Source organism: Choloepus didactylus, chromosome 3 (genome assembly GCF_015220235.1).
Source record: "Choloepus didactylus isolate mChoDid1 chromosome 3, mChoDid1.pri, whole genome shotgun sequence".
NCBI lineage: Eukaryota > Metazoa > Chordata > Mammalia > Pilosa > Megalonychidae > Choloepus > Choloepus didactylus.
In genome coordinates, this window is record NC_051309.1 from 189,052,544 (window position 1) to 189,076,977 (window position 24,434).

At 39.3% G+C, this 24,434-nt stretch overlaps 1 protein-coding gene across 1 annotated transcript in view; it reads left to right on the forward strand.

Annotated features, from left to right (window-relative positions):
- The first annotated feature begins 202 nt into the window (after positions 1 to 202).
- LOC119530596 (60S acidic ribosomal protein P1-like) overlaps positions 203 to 24,434 on the forward strand; it is a 34,411-nt gene continuing 10,179 nt past the window's right edge. Inside the window, exon 1 of the mRNA XM_037831517.1 lies at positions 203 to 235. Coding sequence (XP_037687445.1) covers positions 203 to 235 — 33 coding nt within the window. The remainder of the gene's footprint in view (positions 236 to 24,434) is intronic.

The window sequence follows — 24,434 nt, forward strand, 5'->3', positions numbered from 1 at the left end:
ATCACTTTGTATGGTAGGAAGAAAATAATTTTGATAAGTAGAGAAAACTATGAAGTGGCTGAGGAAGAAAGAGACTGACTGAGAAGAGATCCCTGGATTTACAAATCAAGGATCGTTGGTAATTACAGGACAAATTCTTTGGTGGTGAGTGAAGAAATTGAATAGCAAAAGATTGAAAGTGAAATTGATATTGAGAACGGCAATGGCAGCTGGCATGGATCATCCTTTTGAGAAGGTTAGTAACAAATAACAAGAACAGTGGAAAGTTTTAAGGCAGTAACTGGGATGAGAAAACTCTAGGTGGTTTTAGAACAAGGGACAAATGGGCATTTATATGGTATGCAAAAAGATACTAAAAAAGAAAAGAAAAGAGGCAGAAAATAATGTTAGAAAAATCTCAGTGCTTCACTTACAAGGTGTACATGAGAGGCACCTGGAGAATTTTCTCCCAATAATATCAATCCCTCATTTTGACAACATGGTCTTGGCTTGAATTTTCCCATGAATATGTCACTCGATTGGCCACCCTGATTAAGACTAACAAGGGCTGAGACCAAATCCATTCTATTTGTCTCATACAACATATAAGAAGTCATAATAAGTCTGCTATCAACAGAACTCCAAGAAGCAGGATGAAGCTAACTTGCAATATTGACCTCAACCATGCCACCTAGATACCAGAACCCAACCAGATGAACAAATTTCATAAAACACCCAAGATCTACTTTAGAAAGTCAGGTGGCTTTCTCCTAAAGGTATTCCATATTGAACTTTCCACTTGACCTCAGGATTAATCTAGGCACAGTAGGATGCATTAGCGATGACCCAGGATCCATGTTGGCTCACAGAGAAGAAGTCTAAGGCAATTTTTCCTTCTGGGAAGACCTCCCAAGAAAGCAAGGGTAGGCTTACTTGGAGAGTTCTCAACTGTCATCTAAGGTTACATAAGCAAGTGGCAGTATTTCTTTAAGCCCTTGAAGGTCACTTATAACTAACCTGAAAGTACAACTGACTGTTCTTTTGAGAAGAAGGCAGATTAATGCTGCCTTCTACATAAGAAATACAGTTCCTGGGGGCACAACTGGGGCTCTCTAAGTGGGAATATTATCCATCACAGGGAACAAGATGACTGTGCATTCAACATGATTTCCCAACCAGCTGGAAGCCTTATGAATACCCTTTTCACTTCAAATAGTTGAGTCTAGTTCTTGTTTTCTGATGAATGTCCTGAAGGAAGTCATTCAAACCTGTTCTGTCTGTCCACATCACCAGCTGCATGACAGCCCTCCACCCCACTGAATGGCTGGGCAACAGCTACAGGAATGGTTGGGAAAGACTCTATTCAGAGGTATTGATTGACAGGTGATTGCATGAAAAGTGCAAGAGTTGGGGCCATTACCTGACATTTTCAATGGATTTCTCAATCAGCTAAAAAGGAATAGAAATAAAATCATATTCAGTGCTTCTGGCAGAGAATGGCAGATACATCAATCAGTTAAGTGCAAGGTGCTTGCAAGAGTTTGGGAGAGCTGCACCAGGATTTTCATTCATAAGGAAGTTTCCAAGAGTGATTCTGAGAACAAAGATCACTAAGGTCCCTCCCTCCATCATACATCCTGGGATGCAAGTGTCCCTCCCCAGGGCCAAAGTGGTGATTCTTCCATCCAATGCCACAGTATGTCCCATTCCAATAGATACAACTTCACCATTTTTTACTATCATCTATTCGCCTCCAGACTTTGTGCTTAGAGGATCAGGATCAAGAGAGATAAAGGCATTTTTATAAAACTTATGAGCCACATGGGCTAAGATGGTCCATTTTTAAGGAGGCTTTTCCAGTAGTCAAAAATGCAAGATGCCTACAAAACATGGGAGGGTCTTGTGCTGGTTTGGATGTATTATGTCCCCCCAAACACCATTATCTTTGATGCAGGCTTGTGTGGGCAAGAAACATATTGGTGTTGATTGGGTTGGAGACTTTTGATTGGATATTTCCATGGAGATGTGATCACTGATCTGTGGGTGAGATCTTTCATTGGATAATTTCCATGGAGATTTGGCCCCACCCATTCAGCATGGGCCTTGATTAGTTTACTGGAGCACTATATAAGCTCACAGAAGGAATGAGCTTGCTACAGCCAAGAGGGACACTTTGAAGAAAGCACAGGAGTTGAGAGAGGAACTGCAGTTTACAGAGACATTTTGGAGATGGCCTTTGAAGGCAGTCTTTTGCTCCTGAGAAGCTAAGAGAGGACAAACGCCCCAAGAGCAACTGAGAGTGAAGTTTTGGAGAGAAACTGAAGCCTAGAAAGGAACACCCTGGGAAAAAGCCATTTTGAAACCAGAACTCTGGAGGAAATGCCAACCACATGCCTTCCCAGATAACAGAGGTTTTCCGGATGCCATTGACCATCCTGCAGTGAAGGTACCCGATTATTGGTGCATTACCTTGGATGCTTTATGGCCTTCAGACTGTAACTGGATAACCAAATAAACCCCCTTTTATAAAAGCCAATCCGTTTCTGGTGTTTTGCATTCCAGCAGCATTAGCAAACTAGAACTGGTCTATAACTCCTTGATTCTTCATTCATTGTTGAGTGGCTTTTGCAGTGAAAGACTCACTGCTATGATATTGCAACTGGTCCAGGAAACTGAAAACAAGGCACAGACTAGTTTCAAGACCCACAGTAGTATTATCCAGAGTCAACTGATCAACCAAGAAGAGCAACATCATAAACTAAAAAAGTGTCAAGAGCAGTGAGGGAGCTCTGATAGCTCCAAGAGGGGGTCATAGGTTCCATGTGGCCAATCTATAAAACAAACCAGTGGGAGGCAAGGCAAGATGGCAGAGTGGTGAGGTGCAGAATTTCGTCTCTCCCCTAGAGCAGCTGGCAATTACCCAAGAACTATATGAAACAGTGTTTTTGGGGTCTCCAGTAACCAGTCACACATCAGATGCAAGTTTGGAATTGGAGGAAAAGCTGAGATTGCAGCAGAACATTGTAAGTTCCCCGGACCAGGGGTCTGGTGCCCCTCCCCACCCAGACCTCACAGACTGTCTTGCTGCTGGCTCCCTGAAAGGGGGAAAAAAAAAAAAAAAACAGCAATCTGCTGAGGGCAAGAAAGAGGACTCAACCCAGCCTCAACTGCAGAATTAATTAACAAATTAAATAACTAATTTTGGGAACTGGGGTTGCTAAAGAAGTACTGGGCTCCGAGAAAGAGGGGAGCACAGAAAAGCAGACACCTATTCCCAGGCTCTAGAAGAGCCATTTTCCCCCCAATGTTTTGTCCCTTCTGGCTTCTCACTGATTCCTTATCTTTTTGCATTTCAATAGCCCCCAGCAGGGGTGGAATTGAAGCTGTTGGAGAGTAATTATCAGACAATAGCCCAAAGTACATCTTTAAATGCTCTATTCTGACACTGACAAAACTTCCAGGCTGGGGAAAGACTTTAAAAAGGGACTCCTTTTTTTTTTTCTTTTTTCTTTTTCTTGTTTTTCTTTTCTATTTTTTTAATCTAAAAGTAACATATGTGGTTATTTTCTATCAGAAAGCCCAGATTGAGGGACTAGGCTGGGCTTGGGGGGAGACAGAGTACCCACAGCATCTTTGATTCCGGATTCACTTCTGAAGGTCTCCACCCCCGTCTTTAATTGGCAACTCAGGTTGACCAAGGAATCTAGCTGGATATGCCCAAAAGAGGAGAGGGCAGAAGGGAATAGTGCCCCTGAGAGACAACTGGAGTTCCTAGGATTGGGAGAGTGGAGGGAGGTCCAGCTTAACTGGTAGTCCTCCTTCTGGGAACTCAGACCCCAGGGGCTGGAATTCAGATTCCAGCTTCAGTCAGCCAAGCCTCCAACAGGATCAGAGTCACCAGGAGAACTAAAGTCTACATAACTCCTTACACTGGTGGGGGAGCTGCAGGCTGGCAAGCACCACCTGCTGGACAGGAAAGGAAAAGCACCGATTCTAAAGGCCTCAGAGGAGGGTCTCATTCTCAGGAAAACCACATACCCTCCCAATGAGACCTGGGCCTCTGTAGACTGGGAAAATCTGACTGGGGTCAACCATATCTAAGGAGACCCTCTCATAAAAAGGCTACGTAGAGTCAGGGCAAGAAACAGAAAAAACAAGAGGGGAAAAATTCTGATTAACTAAACAGAACCTAAGTTAGAGGTCTAGAATAAGTTGAACTGAATGACAGAGTCCAGAGAACAAAGCCAACCAACAAGAAAACCCCTAGGTAAAAGATAGAAAACAAGCTCCAGAATAAAGTGATCAAGAAAATTAGATGCCTAGACAACTTAAGATAACAAGCCATACCAGGAAACACGAAAATATGGACCAGCCAAAGGAACAAACTAATAGTTCAACCAAGATACAGGAGTTGAGGCAACTAATGCTAAATAAATTAAATGAGCTGAAGGAAGATATAGCTAAAGAGATGAAGGCTATAAAAAACACACTGGGTGACCATAAAGAAGCATTCATAAACTTGAAAAAACAAATGGCAGAACTCATGGGAATGAAGGCCACAATGGAGGAGATGAAAAACACAATGGAGGGACACAACAGTAGATTTGAACAGGCAGAAGAAAGGATCAGTGAACTGGAAGACAAGACATTTGAATTTATACACACAAAAGAACAGATAGTGAAAAAAATTGAAAAATACAAGCAGGGTCTTAGGGAGCTGAGTGACAACACGAAATGCACAAATACATGTGTTATAGGTATCCCAGAAGGAGAAGAGAGGGAAAAAGGGGCAGAAAGAGTAATAGAAGACATATTCACTGAAAATTTCCCAACTCTTATAAAAGACAGAAAATTAGAGATTCAAGAAGTACAGTGTACCCCAAATAGAACAGATCCCAATAGACATACTCCAAGACACTGATCAGATTGTCCAATGTCAAAGACAAAGAGAAGATGCTGAAAGCAGCAAGAGAAAAACAATCCATCATATACAAGGGAAGTTCGATAAGACTATGCACAGATTCTCCACAGAAACCATGGAGGCAAGAAGACAGTGGCATGATATATTAAAGATACTGAAAGAGAAAAACTGCCAACCAAGAATTCTATATCCAGCAAAACTTTCCTTCAAAAATGAGGGAGAGATTAAAACATTTTCAGACAAACAGACAATGAGAGAGTTTGTGAATAAGAGACCAGCACTGCAAGAAATAGTCAAGGGAGTGCTACAGGCTGATAGGAAAAGACAGGAGAAAGAGAGTTGGAGAAGAGTGCAGAAATGAGGATTATCAGGAAAGGTAAAAGGAGAGAGAGGAAAAAATAAGATATGACATATAAATTCCAAAAGACAAAATGGTAGTAGAAAGTACTGCCCTTACAGTAATAACACTAAATGTAAATGGATTAAGCTCCACAATAAAAAGACACAGACTGGCAGAATGGATTAAAAAACAGGACCCATCTATATGCTGTCTACAAGAAACTCACTTTAGACACAAGGCCAAAAATAGACTGAAAGTGAAAGGCAGAAAAAGGTATTTCACACAAACCACAACCAGAAAAAAGCAGGAGTAGCTATACTAATATCAGGCAAATTAGACTTCAAAAGTAAAACAATTAAAAGAGACAAAGAAGGACACTGTATATTAATAAAAGGGTCAATTCATCAAGAAAACATAACAAGCATAAATGTTTATGCACCAAGCCAGAATGCCCCAATATTCATGAGGCAAACACTGAGATCACTGAAAGGAGAAGTAGACACCTCTACAATAATAGTTGGAGACTTCAATACACCATTCTTATCAATGGATAGAACATCTAGACAGAGGATCAATAAGGAAACAGAGATATTGAATTGTATGATAAATGAACTAGACTCGACAGACATTTATAGAACACTACATCCAACAACAGCAGGGTACACTTTTTTCTCAAGTGCTCATGGAATGGTCTCTAGGATAGATCACATGTTGGGTCACAAAGCAAGTCTCAACAAATTTAAAAATATTGATATTATACAAAACACTTTCTCAGACCACAATGGAATGAAGTTGGAAATAAATAAAAGGCAGAAGGTTGTAAAATTCACAAACATATGGAGGCTAAACAACACCCTCTTAGGAAACCAGTGGGTAAAGGAAGAAATTACAAGAGAAATTAGTAAATACCTCGAGGCAGATGACAATGAAAACACAACTTATCAAAACTTATGGGATGCAGCAAAGGCAGTGCTGAGAGGGAAATTTATTGCCCTAAATGCCTATACTAAAAGAGAAGAGAGAGCAAAAAATTGAAGAGTTAACTGTTCACCTGGAGGAATTAGAGAAAGAAGAGCAAACTAACCCCAAAGCAAACAGAAAGGAAGAAATAACAAAGATTAGACCAGAAATAAATGCAATTGAGAACAGGAAAACAATAGAGAGAATCAACAAAACCAGAAGTTGGTTCCTTGAGAAAATCAATAAAATTGATGTACTGCTGGCTAGGCTAACAAAAAAAAAAAAAAAAAGAAAGAGAGAGAGAGAGAGCAGATGCAAATAAATGCAATCAGAAATGGGAAAGGAAATATAACTACTGACCCTGTAGAAATTAAGGAGATAATGAGAAGATACTATGAGCAACTATATGCTAATAAACTAGACAACTTAAATGAAATGAACAACTTCCTAGAAAAGCAAAGAGTGACCAACATTGACTCAAGAAGAAATAGGTGACCTCAACAAACAATCACAAGTAAAGAGATTGAGTCAGTCATCAAAAAGCTGCCAAAAAGGAAAAGCCCAGGACCAGATGGTTTCATATGTGAATTCTACCAAGCATTCAAGATAAAATTAGTACCAATCCTGCTGAAACTCTTCAAAAAAATTGAAGAAGAGGGAAAGCTACCTAACTCATTCTACGAAGCCAACATCACCCTAATACCAAAATCAGACAAAGATACTACAAAAAAAGAAAATTATAGACCAATTTCTTTAATGAATATAGACACAAAAATCCTCACCAAAATACTCGCAAATCAAATCCAGCAACACATTAAAAGAATTATACACCATGACCAGGTGGAATTTATTCCAGGTATGCAAGGCTGGTTCAACACAAGAAAATCAATTAATGTAATACACAACATCAATAAATCAAAGCAGAAGAACCACATGATCATCTCGATTGATGCAGAAAAGGCATTTGACAAAATTCAACATCCTTTCCTGATGAAAACACTTCAAAGGATAGGAATAGAAGGGAACTTTTTCAACATGATAAAGGTGTTATATGAAAAACCCACAGTTAACATCACACTCAATGGGGAGAGACTGAAAGCTTTCCTCTAAGATCAGGAACAAGACAGGGACGCCCACTATCACCAGTGTTATTCAACATTGTGCTGGAAGTTCTAGCTAGAGCAATTAGGCAAGAAAAACAAATAAAAGGCATCCAAATTGGAGAGGAAGAAGTAAAACTTCCACTATTTGCAGATGACATGATTCTGTATGTAGGAAATCCAGAAAATCTACAGCAAAGCTACTAGAACTAGTCAATGAATACAGCAAAGTGGCAGGCTACAAGATCAACATGCAAAAATCTGTAGTGTTCCTATACACAAGTAACATGTAACAAGAGGAGGAAATCAAGAAAAAAATCCCATTTACAATAGCAACCAAAAGAATCAAGTATTTAGGAATAAACTTAACCAAGGACACAGAAGACCTTCACACAGAAAACTATAAGAAATTGCTAAAAGAAATTGAACAAGACCTGAAAAAATGGAAGAACATACCATGTTCATGGATTGGAAGACTAAATATAGTTAAGATGGCAATTTTACCTAAACTGATTTATAGATTCAATGCAATACCAATTCAAATCCCAACAACTTACTTTACAGAAATAGAAAAACCAATAACCAAATTTGTTTGGAAGGGCAAGGTGCCCCTAATAGCCAAAAATATCTTGAGAAAGAGGAATGAAGTGGGAGGTCTCACGCTACCCAACTTTGAAGCATATTACAAAGCTACAGTGCTCAAAACAGCATGGTACTGGCATAAGGACAGATATACCAAACCAAAGGAATTGAATTGAGTATTCAGAAGTAGACCCTCGCATCTACGGACAACTGATCTTTGATAAGGCAGTCAAGCCAAAGCAACTGGGAAAGAGCAGCCTCTTCAATAAATGGTGTTTGGAGGACTGGATATCCATTTCCAAAAGAATGAAAGAGGATGCCTATCTCACACCTTATACAAAAATTAACTCAAAATGGATCAAAGACCTAATCATTAGCACCAAGACCATAAAACTCTTAGAAGAAAATGTAGGGCAATATCTTAAAAATCTTGTGATAGGAGGTGGTTTCTTAGACCTCACACCCAAGGCACGAGCAACCAAAGAACAAATAGACAAATGGGATCTCCTAAAAATTAAACACTTTTGTACATCAAAGGACTTTGTCAGAAAAGTAAAAAGGCAACCTACACAATGGGAGATGATATTTGGAAACCACAGATCAGATAAAGGTTTAATATCCCGAATATATAAAGGAATCCTACAACTCAATAACAGAAAGACAAAGAATCCAATTAAAAAATGGGCAAAAGACATGGACAGACATTTTTCCGAAGAGGAAATACAAATGGCTCAAAAACATATGAAAAAATGCTCAACTTCACTGGCTATTAAGGAAATACAAATCAAAGCCACAATGAGATATCATCTCACACCTACCAGAATGGCCGTTATCCAAAAAACAGAAAATGACAAGTGCTGGAGAGGATGTGGAGAAAGAGGCACACTTATTCATTGTTGGGAATGTAGAATGGTGCAACCACTCTGGAAGACAGTGTGGAGGTTCCTCAGGAAGCTAAATATAGATTTGCCATAAGACCCAGCTATTCCATTGCTAGGTATATTCTCAGAGGAACTGAAACTAAAGACACAAACAGACATTTGTAAACCAATGTTTATTGCAGCATTATTCACGATTGCCAAGAAATGGAAACAGCCCAAATGTCCGTCAACGGATGAGTGGATAAACAAACTGTGGTATATACACATGATGGAATATTATGCAGCTGTAAGACAGAACAAAGACATGGATCATATAATAACGTGGATGAACCTTGAGGACATCATGTTGAGTGAAGTTAGCCAGAAACAAAAGGGCAGATTCTGTATGGTCTCACTAATATGAACAGACATTAATGAACAAACTTCGGGAGTTAAAAGCTGACAACACAGGCGACCAGGAGATAGAAAGAGGGTAGAGATCAGGCATTTGATGCTGAAGGACTACAGAATGTTTAGCAGGATTGATAGTATAGATCCAGAAATAGATAACATAATATTGTGTGATGGTAGCACAGTATTGTAAGTACACTGAACAAAGATGTCCATGAGTAAAGCTGAAAGAGGTGGGATCGGAGAATGTATGACACCAGAGGTAAAGATAGATGATAAAGACTGGGACTGTATAACTTGGCAAAAACTGGAGTGACCAATGACTGTTAATAAATATACAAATATAAAAATATTTTTGCATGTGGGAGAGCAAATGAATGTCAACCATGTAGCGTGTTGAAAAAGGGATGGTGAGAGGCGGGGCAAGATGGCAGACTGGTGAGCTGTATGTTTTAGTTACTTCTCCAGGAAAGTAGGTAAAAAGCCAGGAACTGCGTGGACTGGACACCACAGAGCAATCTGTCTTTGGGCATACTTCATACAACACTCATGAAAACGTGGAACTGCTGAGATCAGCGAAATCTGTAAGTTTTTGCGGCCAGGGGACACGCGCCCCTCCCTGCCAGGCTCAGTCCCGGGGGAGGAGGGGCTGTCAGCTCCAGGAAGGAGAAGGGAGAATTGCAGTGGCTGCTCTCATCGGAAACTCATTCTACTGATTCAAACTCCAACCATAGATAGACTGAGGCCAGACACCAGAGACTCTGAGAGCAGCCAGCCCAGCAGAGAGGAGACGGGCATAGAAGGAAAACAACACGAGAAGCTCCAAAGTAAAAGCAGAGGATTTTTGGAGTTCTGGTGAACACAGAAAGGGGAAGGGCGGAGATCAGGCCTTGAGGCGCATATGCAAATCCCGAAGCAAGGCTGATCTCTCTGCCCAGGGCACCTTTCCTTAATGGCCCTGGTTGCTTTGTCTATTAGCATTTCAATAACCCATTGATCTCTGAGGAGGGCCGTTTTTTTTTTTTTTTTTTTTTTTAAATCCTTTTTGCTTTTTCTAAAACAATTACTCTAAGAAGCTCAATACAGAAAGCTTCAAAGAATTGAAATTTGGGCACGTCAAGTCAAGAGCAGAACTAAGAGAGCTCTGAGACAAAAGGCAATAATCCAGTGGCTGAGAAAATTCACTAAACAACACAACTTCCCAAGAAAAGGGGGGTGTCCGCTCACAGCCATCATCCTGGTGGACAGGAAACACTCCCGCCCATCGCCAGCCCCATAGCCCAGAGCTGCCCCAGACAACCCAGTGTGACGGAAGTGCTTCAAATAACAGGCACACACCACAAAACTGGGCGTGGACATTAGCCTTCCCTGCAACCTCAGCTGAATGTCCCAGAGCTGGGAAGGGGGAGCAGTGTGAATTAACAGAGCCCCATTCAGCCATCATTTGAGCAGACTGGGAGCCTCCCAACACAGCCCAGCAGCCCAGAACTGCCCTGGGGGGACGGCACTCACCTGTGACATAGCACAGTCATCCCTCAACAGAGGACCCGGGGTGCACAGCCTGGAAGAGGGGCCCACTTGCAAGTCTCAGGAGCCATACGCCAATACCAAAGACTTGTGGGTCAGTGGCAGAGACAAACTGTGGCAGGACTGAACTGAAGGATTAGACTATTGCAGTAGCTTTAAAACTCTAGGATCATCAGGGAGATTTGATTGTTAGGGCCACCCCCCCTCCCCGACTGCCCAGAAACACGCCCCACATACAGGGCAGGCAACACCAACTACACACGCAAGCTTGGGACACCTATTGGGCCCACAAGACTCACTCCCCCACTCACCAAAAAGGCTAAGCAGGGGAGATCTGGCTTGTGGAGAACAGGTGGCTCGTGGACGCCACCTGCTGGTTAGTTAGAGAAAGTGTACTCCACGAAGCTGTAGATCTGATAAATTAGAGATAAGGACTTCAACTGGTCTACAAACCCTAAAAGAACCCTATCAAGGACAGCAAATGCCACGAGGCCAAAAACAACAGAAAATTATAAAGCATATGAAAAAACCAGACGATATGGATAACCCAAGCCCAAGCACCCAAATCAAAAGACCAGAAGAGACACACCTAGAGCAGCTACTCAAAGAACTAAAGATGAACAATGAGACCCTAGTACGGGATATGAAGGAAATCAAGAAGACCCTAGAAGAGCATAAAGAAGACATTGCAAGACTAAATAAAAAAATGGATGATCTTATGGAAATTAAAGAAACTGTTGACCAAATTAAAAAGATTCTGGACACTCATAGTACAAGACTAGAGGAAGTTGAACAACGAATCAGTGACCTGGAAGATGACAGAATGGAAAATGAAAGCATAAAAGAAAGAATGGGGAAAAAAATTGAAAAACTCGAAATGGACCTCAGGGATATGATAGATAATATGAAACGTCTGAATATAAGACTCATTGGTGTCCCAGAAGGGGAAGAAAAGGGTAAAGGTCTAGGAAGAGTATTCAAAGAAATTGTTGGGGAAAACTTCCCAAATCTTCTAAACAACATAAATACACAAATCATAAATGCTCAGCGAACTCCAAATAGAATAAATCCAAAAAAACCCACTCCGAGACATATACTGATCACACTGTCAAACATAGAAGAGAAGGAGCAAGTTCTGAAAGCAGCAAGAGAAAAGCAATTCACCACATACAAAGGAAACAGCATAAGACTAAGTAGTGACTACTCAGCAGCCACCATGGAGGCGAGAAGGCAATGGCACGATATATTTAAAATTCTGAGAGAGAGGAATTTCCAGCCAAGAATACTTTATCCAGCAAAGCTCTCCTTCAAATTTGAGGGAGAGCTTAAATTTTTCACAGACAAAGAAATGCTGAGAGAATTTGCTAACAAGAGACCTGCCCTACTGGAGATACTAAAGGGAGCCCTACAGACAGAGAAACAAAGACAGGACAGAGAGACTTGGAGAAAGGTTCAGTACTAAAGAGATTCGGTATGGGTACAATAAAGGATATTAATAGAGAGAGGGAAAAATATGGCAAACATAATCCAAAGGATAAGATGGCCGATTCAAGAAATGCCTTCACGGTTTTAACGTTGAATGTAAATGGATTAAACTCCCCAATTAAAAGATATAGATTCGCAGAATGGATCAAAAAAAATGAACCATCAATATGTTGCATACAAGAGACTCATCTTAGACACAGGGACACAAAGAAATTGAAAGTGAAAGGATGGAAAAAAATATTTCATGCAAGCTACAGCCAAAAGAAAGCAGGTGTAGCAATATTAATCTCAGATAAAATAGACTTCAAATGCAGGGATGTTTTGAGAGACAAAGAAGGCCACTACATACTAATAAAAGGGGCAATTCAGCAAGAAGAAATAACAATCGTAAATGTCTATGCACCCAATCAAGGTGCCACAAAATACATGAGAGAAACATTGGCAAAACTAAAGGAAGCAATTGATGTTTCCACAATAATTGTGGGAGACTTCAACACATCACTCTCCCCTATAGATAGATCAACCAGACAGAAGACCAATAAGGAAATTGAAAACCTAAACAATCTGATAAATGAATTAGATTTAACAGACATCTACAGGACATTACATCCCAAATCACCAGGATACACATACTTTTCTAGTGCTCACGGAACTTTCTCCAGAATAGATCATATGCTGGGACATAAAACAAGCCTCAATAAATTTAAAAAGATTGAAATTATTCAAAGCACATTCTCTGACCACAATGGAATACAATTAGAAGTCAATAACCATCAGAGCCTTAGAAAATTCACAAATACCTGGAGGTTAAACAACACACTCCTAAACAATCAGTGGGTTAAAGAAGAAATAGCAAGAGAAATTGCTAAATATATAGAGACGAATGAAAATGAGAACACAACATACCAAAACGTATGGGATGCAGCAAAAGCAGTGCTAAGGGGGAAATTTATAGCACTAAACGCATATATTAAAAAGGAAGAAAGAGCCAAAATCAAAGAACTAATGGATCAACTGAAGAAGCTAGAAAATGAACAGCAAACCAATCCTAAACCAAGTAGAAGAAAAGAAATAACAAGGATTAAAGCAGAAATAAATGACATAGAGAACAAAAAAACAATAGAAAGGATAAATATCACCAAAAGTTGGTTCTTTGAGAAGATCAACAAGATTGACAAGCCCCTAGCTAGACTGACAAAATCAAAAAGAGAGAAGACCCATATAAACAAAATAATGAATGAAAAAGGTGACATAACTGCAGATCCTGAAGAAATTAAAAAAATTATAAGAGGATATTATGAACAACTGTATGGCAACAAACTGGATAATGTAGAAGAAATGGACAATTTCCTGGAAACATATGAACAACCTAGACTGACCAGAGAAGAAATAGAAGACCTCAACCAACCCATCACAAGCAAAGAGATCCAATCAGTCATCAAAAATCTTCCCACAAATAAATGCCCAGGGCCAGATGGCTTCACAGGGGAATTCTACCAAACTTTCCAGAAAGAACTGACACCAATCTTACTCAAACTCTTTCAAAACATTGAAAAAAATGGAACACTACCTAACTCATTTTATGAAGCTAACATCAATCTAATACCAAAACCAGGCAAAGATACTACAAAAAAGGAAAACTACCGGCCAATCTCCCTAATGAATATAGATGCAAAAATCCTCAACAAAATACTTGCAAATCGAATCCAAAGACACATTAAAAAAATCATACACCATGACCAAGTGGGGTTCATTCCAGGCATGCAAGGATGGTTCAACATCAGAAAAACAATCAATGTATTACAACACATTAAAAACTCGAAAGGGAAAAATCAATTGATCATCTCAATAGATGCTGAAAAAGCATTTGACAAAATCCAACATCCCTTTTTGATCAAAACACTTCAAAAGGTAGGAATTGAAGGAAACTTCCTCAACATGATAAAGAGCATATATGAAAAACCCACAGCCAGCATAGTACTCAATGGTGAGAGACTGAAAGCCTTCCCTCTAAGATCAGGAACAAGACAAGGATGCCCGCTGTCACCACTGTTATTCAACATTGTGCTGGAAGTGCTAGCCAGGGCAATCCGGCAAGACAAAGAAATAAAAGGCATCCAAATTGGAAAAGAAGAAGTAAAACTGTCATTGTTTGCAGATGATATGATCTTATATCTAGAAAACCCTGAGAAATCAACGATACACCTACTAGAGCTAATAAACAAATTTAGCAAAGTAGCGGGATACAAGATTAATGCACATAAGTCAGTAATGTTTCTATATGCTAGAAATGAACAAACTGAAGAGACACTCAAGAAAAAGATACCATTTTCAATAGCAACTAAAAAAATCAAGTACCTAGGAATCAACTTAACCAAAGATGTAAAAGACCTATACAAAGAAAACTACATAACTCTACTAAAAGAAATAGAAGGGGACCTTAAAAGATGGAAAAATATTCCATGTTCATGGATAGGAAGGCTAAATGTCATTAAGATGTCAATTCTACCCAAACTCATCTACAGATTCAATGCAATCCCAATCAAAATTCCAACAACCTACTTTGCAGACTTGGAAAAGCTAGTTATCAAATTTATTTGGAAAGGGAAGATGCCTCGAATTGCTAAAGACACTCTAAAAAAGAAAAACGAAGTGGGAGGACTTACACTCCCTGACTTTGAAGCTTATTATAAAGCCACAGTTGCCAAGACAGCATGGTACTGGCACAAAGATAGACATATAGATCAATGGAATCGAATTGAGAATTCAGAGATAGACCCTCAGATCTATGGCCGACTGATCTTTGATAAGGCCCCCAAAGTCACCGAACTGAGCCATAATGGTCTTTTCAACAAATGGGGCTGGGAGAGTTGGATATCCATATCCAAAAGAATGAAAGAGGACCCCTACCTCACCCCCTACACAAAAATTAACTCAAAATGGACCAAAGATCTCAATATAAAAGAAAGTACCATAAAACTCCTAGAAGATAATGTAGGAAAACATCTTCAAGACCTTGTATTAGGAGGCCACTTCCTAGACTTTACACCCAAAGCACAAGCAACAAAAGAGAAAATAGATAAATGGGAACTCCTCAAGCTTAGAAGTTTCTGTACCTCAAAGGAATTTCTCAAAAAGGTAAAGAGGCAGCCAACTCAATGGGAAAAATTTTTGGAAACCATGTATCTGACAAAAGACTGATATCTTGCATATACAAAGAAATCCTACAACTCAATGACAATAGTACAGACAGCCCAATTATAAAATGGGCAAAAGATATGAAAAGACAGTTCTCTGAAGAGGAAATACAAATGGCCAAGAAACACATGAAAAAATGTTCAGCTTCACTAGCTATTAGAGAGATGCAAATTAAGACCACAATGAGATACCATCTAACACCGGTTAGAATGGCTGCCATTAAACAAACAGGAAACTACAAATGCTGGAGGGGATGTGGAGAAATTGGAACTCTTATTCACTGTTGGTGGGACTGTATAATGGTTCAGCCACTCTGGAAGTCAGTCTGGCAGTTCCTTAGAAAACTAGATATAGAGCTACCATTCGATCCAGCGATTGCACTCCTCGGTATATACCCGGAAGATCGGAAAGCAGTGACACGAACAGATATCTGCACGCCAATGTTCATAGCAGCATTATTCACAATTGCCAAGAGATGGAAACAACCCAAATGTCCTTCAACAGATGAGTGGATAAATAAAATGTGGTATATACACACGATGGAATACTACGTGGCAGTAAGAAGGAACGATCTGGTGAAACATATGACAACATGGATGAACCTTGAAGACATAATGCTGAGCGAAATAAGCCAGGCACAAAAAGAGAAATATTATATGCTACCACTAATGTGAACTTTGAAAAATGTAAAACAAATGGTTTATAATGTAGAATGTAGGGGAACTAGCAGTAGAGAGCAATTAAGGAAGGGGGAACAATAATCCAGGAAGAACAGATAAGCTATTTAACGTTCTGGGGATGCCCAGAAATGACTATGGTCTGTTAATTTCTGATGGTTGTAGTAGGAACAAGTTCACTGAAATGTTGCTATATTATGTAACTTTCTTGGGGTAAAGTAGGAACATGTTGGAAGTTAAGCAGTTATCTTAGGTTAGTTGTCTTTTTCTTATTCCCTTGCTATGGTCTCTTTGAAATGCTCTTTTATTGTATGTTTGTTTTCTTTTTAACTTTTTTTTTCATACAGGTGATTTGAAAAAAGAAGGGAAAGTTAAAAAAAAAAAAAGAAAAAAGACAAACAAGGGAAAAAAAAAAAAAAAAGATGAAAAAAAAAAAAAAAAAGATATATTGAAATATTGTATGCTAAAAGGCTTGTTAAATTCTAGAACATGAGACAGAAATCATTGTAGAAAACAACTTATATGGCTGGTGGGGGTGTAAATTGGTAACATCTTTGCTGTAGGGATGTTTGGAAACATGTATCAAGAGTCTTTAAAATGCTTATAATGACATACCTAGAAAAATATTTACAGCATATTTAACAAAAAAATAATTAGTATCCAGAATTTATAAAAAGTACTCTGAAAAATTGCTATGAGAAAAATTTCAACCCATTAGAAAAATGGGCAAAAAAAACAGACAATTCAATAAATGTACAAAAAGATGCTTAATCATGGGAAATCAAATTAGAAACACAAATTTTCACCCATTGGATTGGTAAAGATTTAAAAGTTTGATAATATCAAGTGTTGGAGAGGGTGTGAAAATATGGATACTCTGTGATAACTAGTTTCAGCTACTTTGGATGGCTAATTAGCAGTGTTTATTAATATTGAAAATGTGTACACCCTTATATGCCACCATTTCCATCTCTCAGTGTTTATCCTAGAGAAACACTTTCCTATGTTTATGAGGAGTTACATTCAAAAAAGTTTGTTATACCATTGTTTATAAGAGCAAAAACTTGGAAACAACCCAATAGGGGAAATAGCTAAATAATCTTTGTTGTGTCCACATTACAAAATATTATGAAGCATTTAAAAATAGGGTAGATATATATGTAATAACATGGAAGTATCTCCAAGGCATGGCATATTGTTGAATGAATAAAAGGAAGTCACAAAACAAAAAAAAAAAAAAAAAAAAAAAAAAAGGGATGGTATTTGGGAAAAAACATAATGAAAGCAAACTGGAGTCTATGGTCAACAGTAACATTGTAATATACCTCCATTAAAGGTAACAAAGGCAATATGCCAATGTTAAGTGTATATCAGAGGGGGATATAGGGGAGAAATATGGGATTCTTGGTAGTGGTGTTATTTTCTGTCCTTACTATTGTTATTTTTCTTTTTATCATCTTTTTTATTATTGCTTTAAAAAAAAACAATTTTTCTTGTAGTAATCAATATGTTCAAGTGCTGATTGTGGTGATAAATGTACAACTTTATGATGATACCATGAACAACTGATTGTGCACTGTGGATAAATGTATGGTATGTGAATATAACTCTATAAAATTGTAGGAAAAACTATATATATGAGTAAAAGTATTGGAGAAAACATGGTGAGAGAGATGTACCTATCTACTGTTGATGAGCAGGTAGAATAGTGTAGCCTTTCTGAAGGTCAGTGTGGTGGCTCCACAAAAAGTTAAGTATGTGGGGACCATAAGGTCCTGCAACCTCATTATGGGGTATGTCATTTGAAGATCTGAGAGCAGAGACATGAATGGACATTTGCAAACTGGTGTTCATGGAGTCAGAAATCATGATTTGCAATGGGTGGAGGTGACCTAAGGGTACATAGACTGAGGAACAGAATGGTGAACTGTGGCACATGCATACAATGGAATATTGAGCAACTACGAGAAGGAGTGAAGCTGTGAGACACACAACAAGGTGAATGGATCCTGTACACAGTATTTGAGTGAAGTACGCCAGAAATAAAGGCAGGCACTATAATGCCTCGCCAATATGGACTAACTACAATGTGTAAACTCAGAATTGAATCTCAGAACATAGCCTAATATGGACTTGATTATTGTAATGTCCCTAGATTGTAAGCTCTTACAGCAGTCAACTCTATTCCTGAATTGTAATGCCTATCTCTAAACTATGAGATGCTGATCCCTTAGAGTATGACCTGATTGGTCTCTGGAACAATGCGTATCTCTGAGACACCTGAAACTCAGAGCTAGAGCTTGGCAGATATGAATGTCAGTATTAGTGCTTACAGCAACGGTTAAAAAAAAAAAAAAAAGCTGAAAAAGAGCCCAGACTTCAATTAATGATATCAATGAAGCAGATCTAGTTAAGACTAGGGCAAACCAGGCCAAAGGGTAAAGGTCGAAACTGGCTGTGTTTTAAAACTTCAACTTCCATGTGAGACCAAGGGAAGAGATTTCTATTTGGTGCAGGATCTATATTTTCTAAACAGTACAACTCTACAGTCGGTTTGTTCAAACACCACAATTACATGGAACTTTGAATAGGAAGTGAGATAAGGTAGGTTAGTATAGGCTAGAGTGAAATAGTGACACATCCCAAAGTAATTTGGGCAGATAATAAAAAACATATTTACAGCCTCCCCCCCCCACCCAGCCCCAAGGAGCTGGGGGAAGGTGCAGAGGTGTTGGACTTCCTCACCTGGACTGGTGTTGATGTTGTCACAAACATTGGGACTGGCAGTTTGATGTGCTGAGCCCTCTATCATGGGACTGGCCCTTATGGGGCTCGTTGCTGCGGAGGAGAGGCTAAACTTGCATATGGTTGTGCCTAAGAATCTACCCCTGAGTGCCTCTTTGTTGCTCAGATATGGCCCTCTTTCTCTCTGACTGAGCCACCTTGATGAGTGAACTCACTGCCCTCCCCCCTACGTGGGACCCGACTCCCAGAGGTGTAAATCTCCCTGGCAATGCAGGATATGACTCCTGGGGATGAATGTGGACCTGGCATCGTGGGACTGAGAGTATCTTCTTGACCAAAAGGGGGATGCAAAATGAGACGAAATAGTTTCAGTGGCTGAGAGATTTCAAATGGAGTCGAGAAGTCACTCTGGTGGACATTCTTATGCACTATATAGATAACACCTCTTAGGTTTTAATGTATTGGAATAGCTAGAAGTAAATACCTGAAACTACCAAACTCCAACCCAGTAGTCTGGACTCCTGAAGACGATTGTATAACAATGTAGATTACAAGGGGTGACAGTGTGATTGTGAAGGCCTTGTGGATCACACTCTCTTTGTCTAGTGTATGGATGGATGAGTAGAAAAGTGCGGACAAAAACTAAATGACAAATAGGGTGGGATGGGGGGGATGGTTTGGGTGTTCTTTTTTTACTTTATTTTTTATTCTTATTCTGATTCTTTCTGATGTAGGGAAAATGTTCAGAAATAGATTCCTTCAATCTTCTCAAAATGAAGAGTTCTAACCCTTAAGACTCTCACTCCAAATTTATCCAGTACTTTACAATTGAATACTTGAATTAATATATTTTCCTATGATTGTACTGTGAACAGTTGATTGTATACCATGGATGATTGTATGGTATGTGAATATATTTCAATAAAACTGAATTAAAAAAAAAAAAAAACTACACTTTAAAAAAAAAAAAAAACAAGTTATTTTGTCAGGAGTTACAGGTCTGCCTACAGTGGTAGACTCTGCATCAGAAACATGTGCCCAGTCTTTCACTTATCACTGCTTTTGATTAACTACTTTGCATTGCTGGGGGCCCAGCACTGAGCCATTGTTCCAACCTGCCCTGGACAAAGGTATCAGAGGAGACTTAAAGGTGGTACATTCCTCAGAGCTGCCGAGAACAGTTGAAGGGCTGCATTTGCTAGGTAGATGCTAAGCACAAGAAAGTAAGATTTGGGGATCTGTGGAAGAATCTTGTGTTTTCTTGTTGCTCATGCCCGTGCCTTGATTTTGGACTTGTAGCCTCAGAAATATTCATCATAAAATTTGACAGTTGACATAGGAATCCCAACACAATGACAAAAAAGCCTAATTTAGAAATTCCAACCAAGAAACAACAACAAAATACTATCTTCATGCCTCTGAGACTTTCATTCTACCATCTAAATTCCTTCAATCTTCTCAAAATGAAGAGTTCCAACTCTCAAGAATCTCACTCCAAATTTATCCAGTACTTTACAATTGAATACTTGAATTAATATATTTTCCTTATTCATCTAAGCAAACAGATAACTTGAGATGATAAACAGACCTATATAACATGTTAAAAATGATTGCTCTCTTGTAAATTTTCCATTTCATTGTCCTGCAAGAGTTTTTAAAGATGAAGACAACTCTTTAAATAAAAGGAAGTGTGGAGCTGGCCAGTACTCCCTCTGGGTTTCTTGTTTTGTTCCAGCAGGACAGACTGACTTGGGAAATACATCTCTGGCATGCCCCGCCCCTCCCCCACATTTGCTCTACAGTACAGGCAAAAGCAGCTTAAGATAATGAAAGCAGTGTGACAAATAATTGAGGGGGTAACCTGGAGCAAAAGGAATACATACTTTAAGTCCCAGAAGAGGTAGAAGGCCTGTTTCTTGGGAAGTAGAGGGGGCATTCAAACTCCTGTAAATAGGGGAACTCCCAAGGCCACCAGCAAGCAGAGGCCCAGAAAAGAAAGAGAGTGTCCTTCACATTGCATTTGTCTTGGGTTGATGTTCCGAAAGGAGGGCTGAACTCCAACAGAGGGCACCAGCCAAAGCAAAGCCAATTGGCAAAGATGGTGGAAGTGTTTTTTTGCCTAGGTTTGCTTGGTTTTGTTAGCTCCTGACACTCAAGAAAATCTTTGTCATATCACTAGCTGGATACAAATTCAAGAAACAGATATTGCAGGAAATAAATCGTAGTGTCACTATTTTAAAATATTAAAAAGTATAGTGTGCAACTAAAGATTACAACACAAACAAAAATATAGAAAATGATGGCCCACCCAAAGGAAGGGGCTAAAAATCCAGAAAACATTAACAAAGAATATCAGACTGTGGACATACCAGACTGAGACTGTAAAAAAATGCTCTGCAATATGCTCAAGGAGATGAAAGAAAATAGAGTGAAAAAAATAAAGGATATCAGGAAAATAGTCAAATGCTTATGGAGATGAAGCAAAATACAGAGAAAGAACAAAAGGATATCAGGAAAACAATGAATAAACAACAACATGGGAATCTCAAAAAATAGAAATGTTTAAAAAGGAATCAAACAATTGTACACCATGGATGATTGTATGGTATGTGAATATATCTCAATAAAACTGAATTTTAAAAGAAGGAATCAAACAGAAGTACTGGAGTTGAAAACCAAAATAACTGAAATGAAAATTCTGAGGACAGTTTCAACAGCAGATTGGAGCTGGCAAAAGAAAGAACAGTAAATGCAAAGACAAGTCTAAAGAGCAGAAAGAAAAAAGAATTAATGAAGCAAAAATAGACTAAGAGACTTCTGTGACACTATCAAGTGTATCAATATATGCATTACAGGAGGTCCAGAAAGAAAAGAAAGAGAGTAAGGAGCAAAAAAAATTAAAAGAAGTAATGACAGGAAACTTCTCAAACATAGCAAAAGATGTGAATATGAATATCCAAGAAGTCCAGAGAACACCAAACAGGATAAACTTGAATAAAAATTTACCACATCACATACTGATCAAACTAGGAGAGATTTCTGAATGCTACAAGAGAAAAGCAATATGTTATGGGCAAGGGAGTCCCACTTACATTAAGTGTTGATTTCTCATCAAAAACCATGGAGGCAAGAAGGCAGTGGGTTGAAATACTTAAAGTACTGAAGGGAACAACTGCCAGTTGCCAGTCCAGCAAGATTTTCTCTCAAAAATGAGGAAGAGATTAAGACATTCCCAGATAAACAAAAGCTGAGGGAGTTCATCACCATTAGATCTGCTGTACAAGCAATGACAAAGGGAATTCTTCAGAGTGAAAGGGAAGGACACAAGACAGTGTTTCAAAGTGGCATAAAGATATAAAGATCTCGGATAAAAGTAACCATTTGAGTAATTATAAATACCAGGCCTATTGTATTGTAAATTTTGGTACATAATAACATCTTACTTCCTAAAGCTATGAAAATGCAAGTGCACAAAAAGTAATGATAAATTTGGTACATAATAATATCTTACTTCCTACAGCTGCGAAAATGCAAGTGCACAAAAAGTAATGATAAATCTATGGCTTTGGACATACAATGTAAAAAGATATAATTTGTAACAAGTATGAAAAAGGTGGGGATTGGAGGGATATCAGAATCATGTATGCTATTAAAGTCAAATTGGTATCAAATAAAATATGATTATTATATATTTAAGATGTTAAATTTTAATGTCATGGTAATCACAAGGAAAATATGTGAAAAATGTATCCAGATATAAATGAGGAGGGACTCAATATAGTACAATACAAAACATCAAATAAATATGAAAGTAGGCATTAACAGAAGAACTGAGGGACAAAAAAGATATAAGACTTACGAAGACTAAATAGCAAAATGGCAGAAGATAGTCCTACATTATCTTTAGTGACTTTAAATATAAATGGATTAAACTCTTGAGTCAAAAAGCAGGGATTGGCAGGATGCATTAAAAAGCATGATCCAACTACATGTGTTTACCAGAGACTCACCATAATTTCAAAGACATAACTAAGTTGAAAGTGAAAGGATGGGAAAAAATATACCATGCAAATAGTAACCAAAACAGAGCTGGGTAGCTACATTGCTATCAGATAAAATAGAATTAAATCAGAAACTGTTACAAGGGACAAAGATGGTCATTATATACAGATAAAGTGGCCAATTCAACAAGAAGATTTAATAATTATAAACACATGTGCCTTTAAAAACAGAGCCCCGAAGCGGGGCAAGATGGCGGACTGGTGAGCTGTATGTTTTAGTTACTCCTCCAGGAAAGTAGGTAGAAAGCCAGGAACTGCGTGGACTGGACACCACAGAGCAATCTGACTTTGGGCATCCTTCATACAACACTCATGAAAACGTGGAACTGCTGAGATCAGCAAAATCTGTAAGTTTTCATGGCCAGGGGACCCACACCCCTCCCTGCCAGGCTCAGTCCCATGGGAGGAGGGGCTGTCAGCTCCGGGAAGGAGAAGGGAGAACTGCAGTGGCAGCCCTTATCGGAAACTCATTCTACTGATCCAAACTCCAACCATAGATAGACTGAGACCAGACACCAGAGAATCTAAGAGCAGCCAGCCCAGCAGAGAGGAGACAGGCATAGAAAAAAACAACACGAAAAACTCCAAAATAAAAGCGGAGGATTTTTGGAGTTCTGGTGAACATAGAAAGGGGAAAGGCAGAGCTCAGGCCCTGAGGCTCATATGCAAATCCCGAAGAAAAGATGAACTCTCTGCCCTGTGGACCTTTCCTTAATGGCCCTAATTGCTTTGTCTATTAGCATTTCAATAACCCATTAGATCTCTGAGGAGGGCCCTTTTTTTTTTTTTTTAATCCTTTTTTCTTTTTCTAAAACAATTACTCTAAGAAGCCCAATACAGAAAGCTTCAAAGACTTGCAATTTGGGGAGGTCAAGACAAGAGCAGAACTAAGAGAGCTCTGAGACAAAAGGCAATAATCCAGTGGCTGAGAAAATTCACTAAACACCACAACTTCCCAAGAAAAGGGGGGTGTCCGCTCACAGCCATCATCCTGGTGGACAGGAAACACTCCTGCCCATCGCCAGCCCCATAGCCCAGAGCTGCCCCAGACAACCCAGTGTGACAGAAGCGCTTCAAATAACAGGCACACACCACAAAACTGGGCGTGGACATTAGCCTTCCCTGCAACCTCAGTTGATTGTCCCAGAGTTGGGAAGGTGGAGCAGTGTGAATTAACAAAGCCCCATTCAGCCATCATTTCAGCAGACTGGGAGCCTCCCTACACAGCCCAGCATCCCAGAACTGCCCTGGGGGGACGGCACTCACCTGTGACATAGCACAGTCATCCCTCAACAGAGGACCAGGGGGTGCACAGCCTGGAAGAGTGGCCCACTTGCAAGTCTCAGGAGCCATATGCCAATACCAAGGACTTGTGGGTCAGTGGCAGAGACAAACTGTGGCAGGACTGAACTGAAGGATTAGACTATTGCAGCAGCCTTAAAACTCTAGGATCACCAGGGAGATTTGATTGTTAGAGCCACCCCCCCTCCCTGACTGCCCAGAAACACGCCCCATATACAGGGCAGGCAACACCAACTACACACGCAAGCTTGGTACACCAATTGGACCCCACAAGACTCACTCCCCC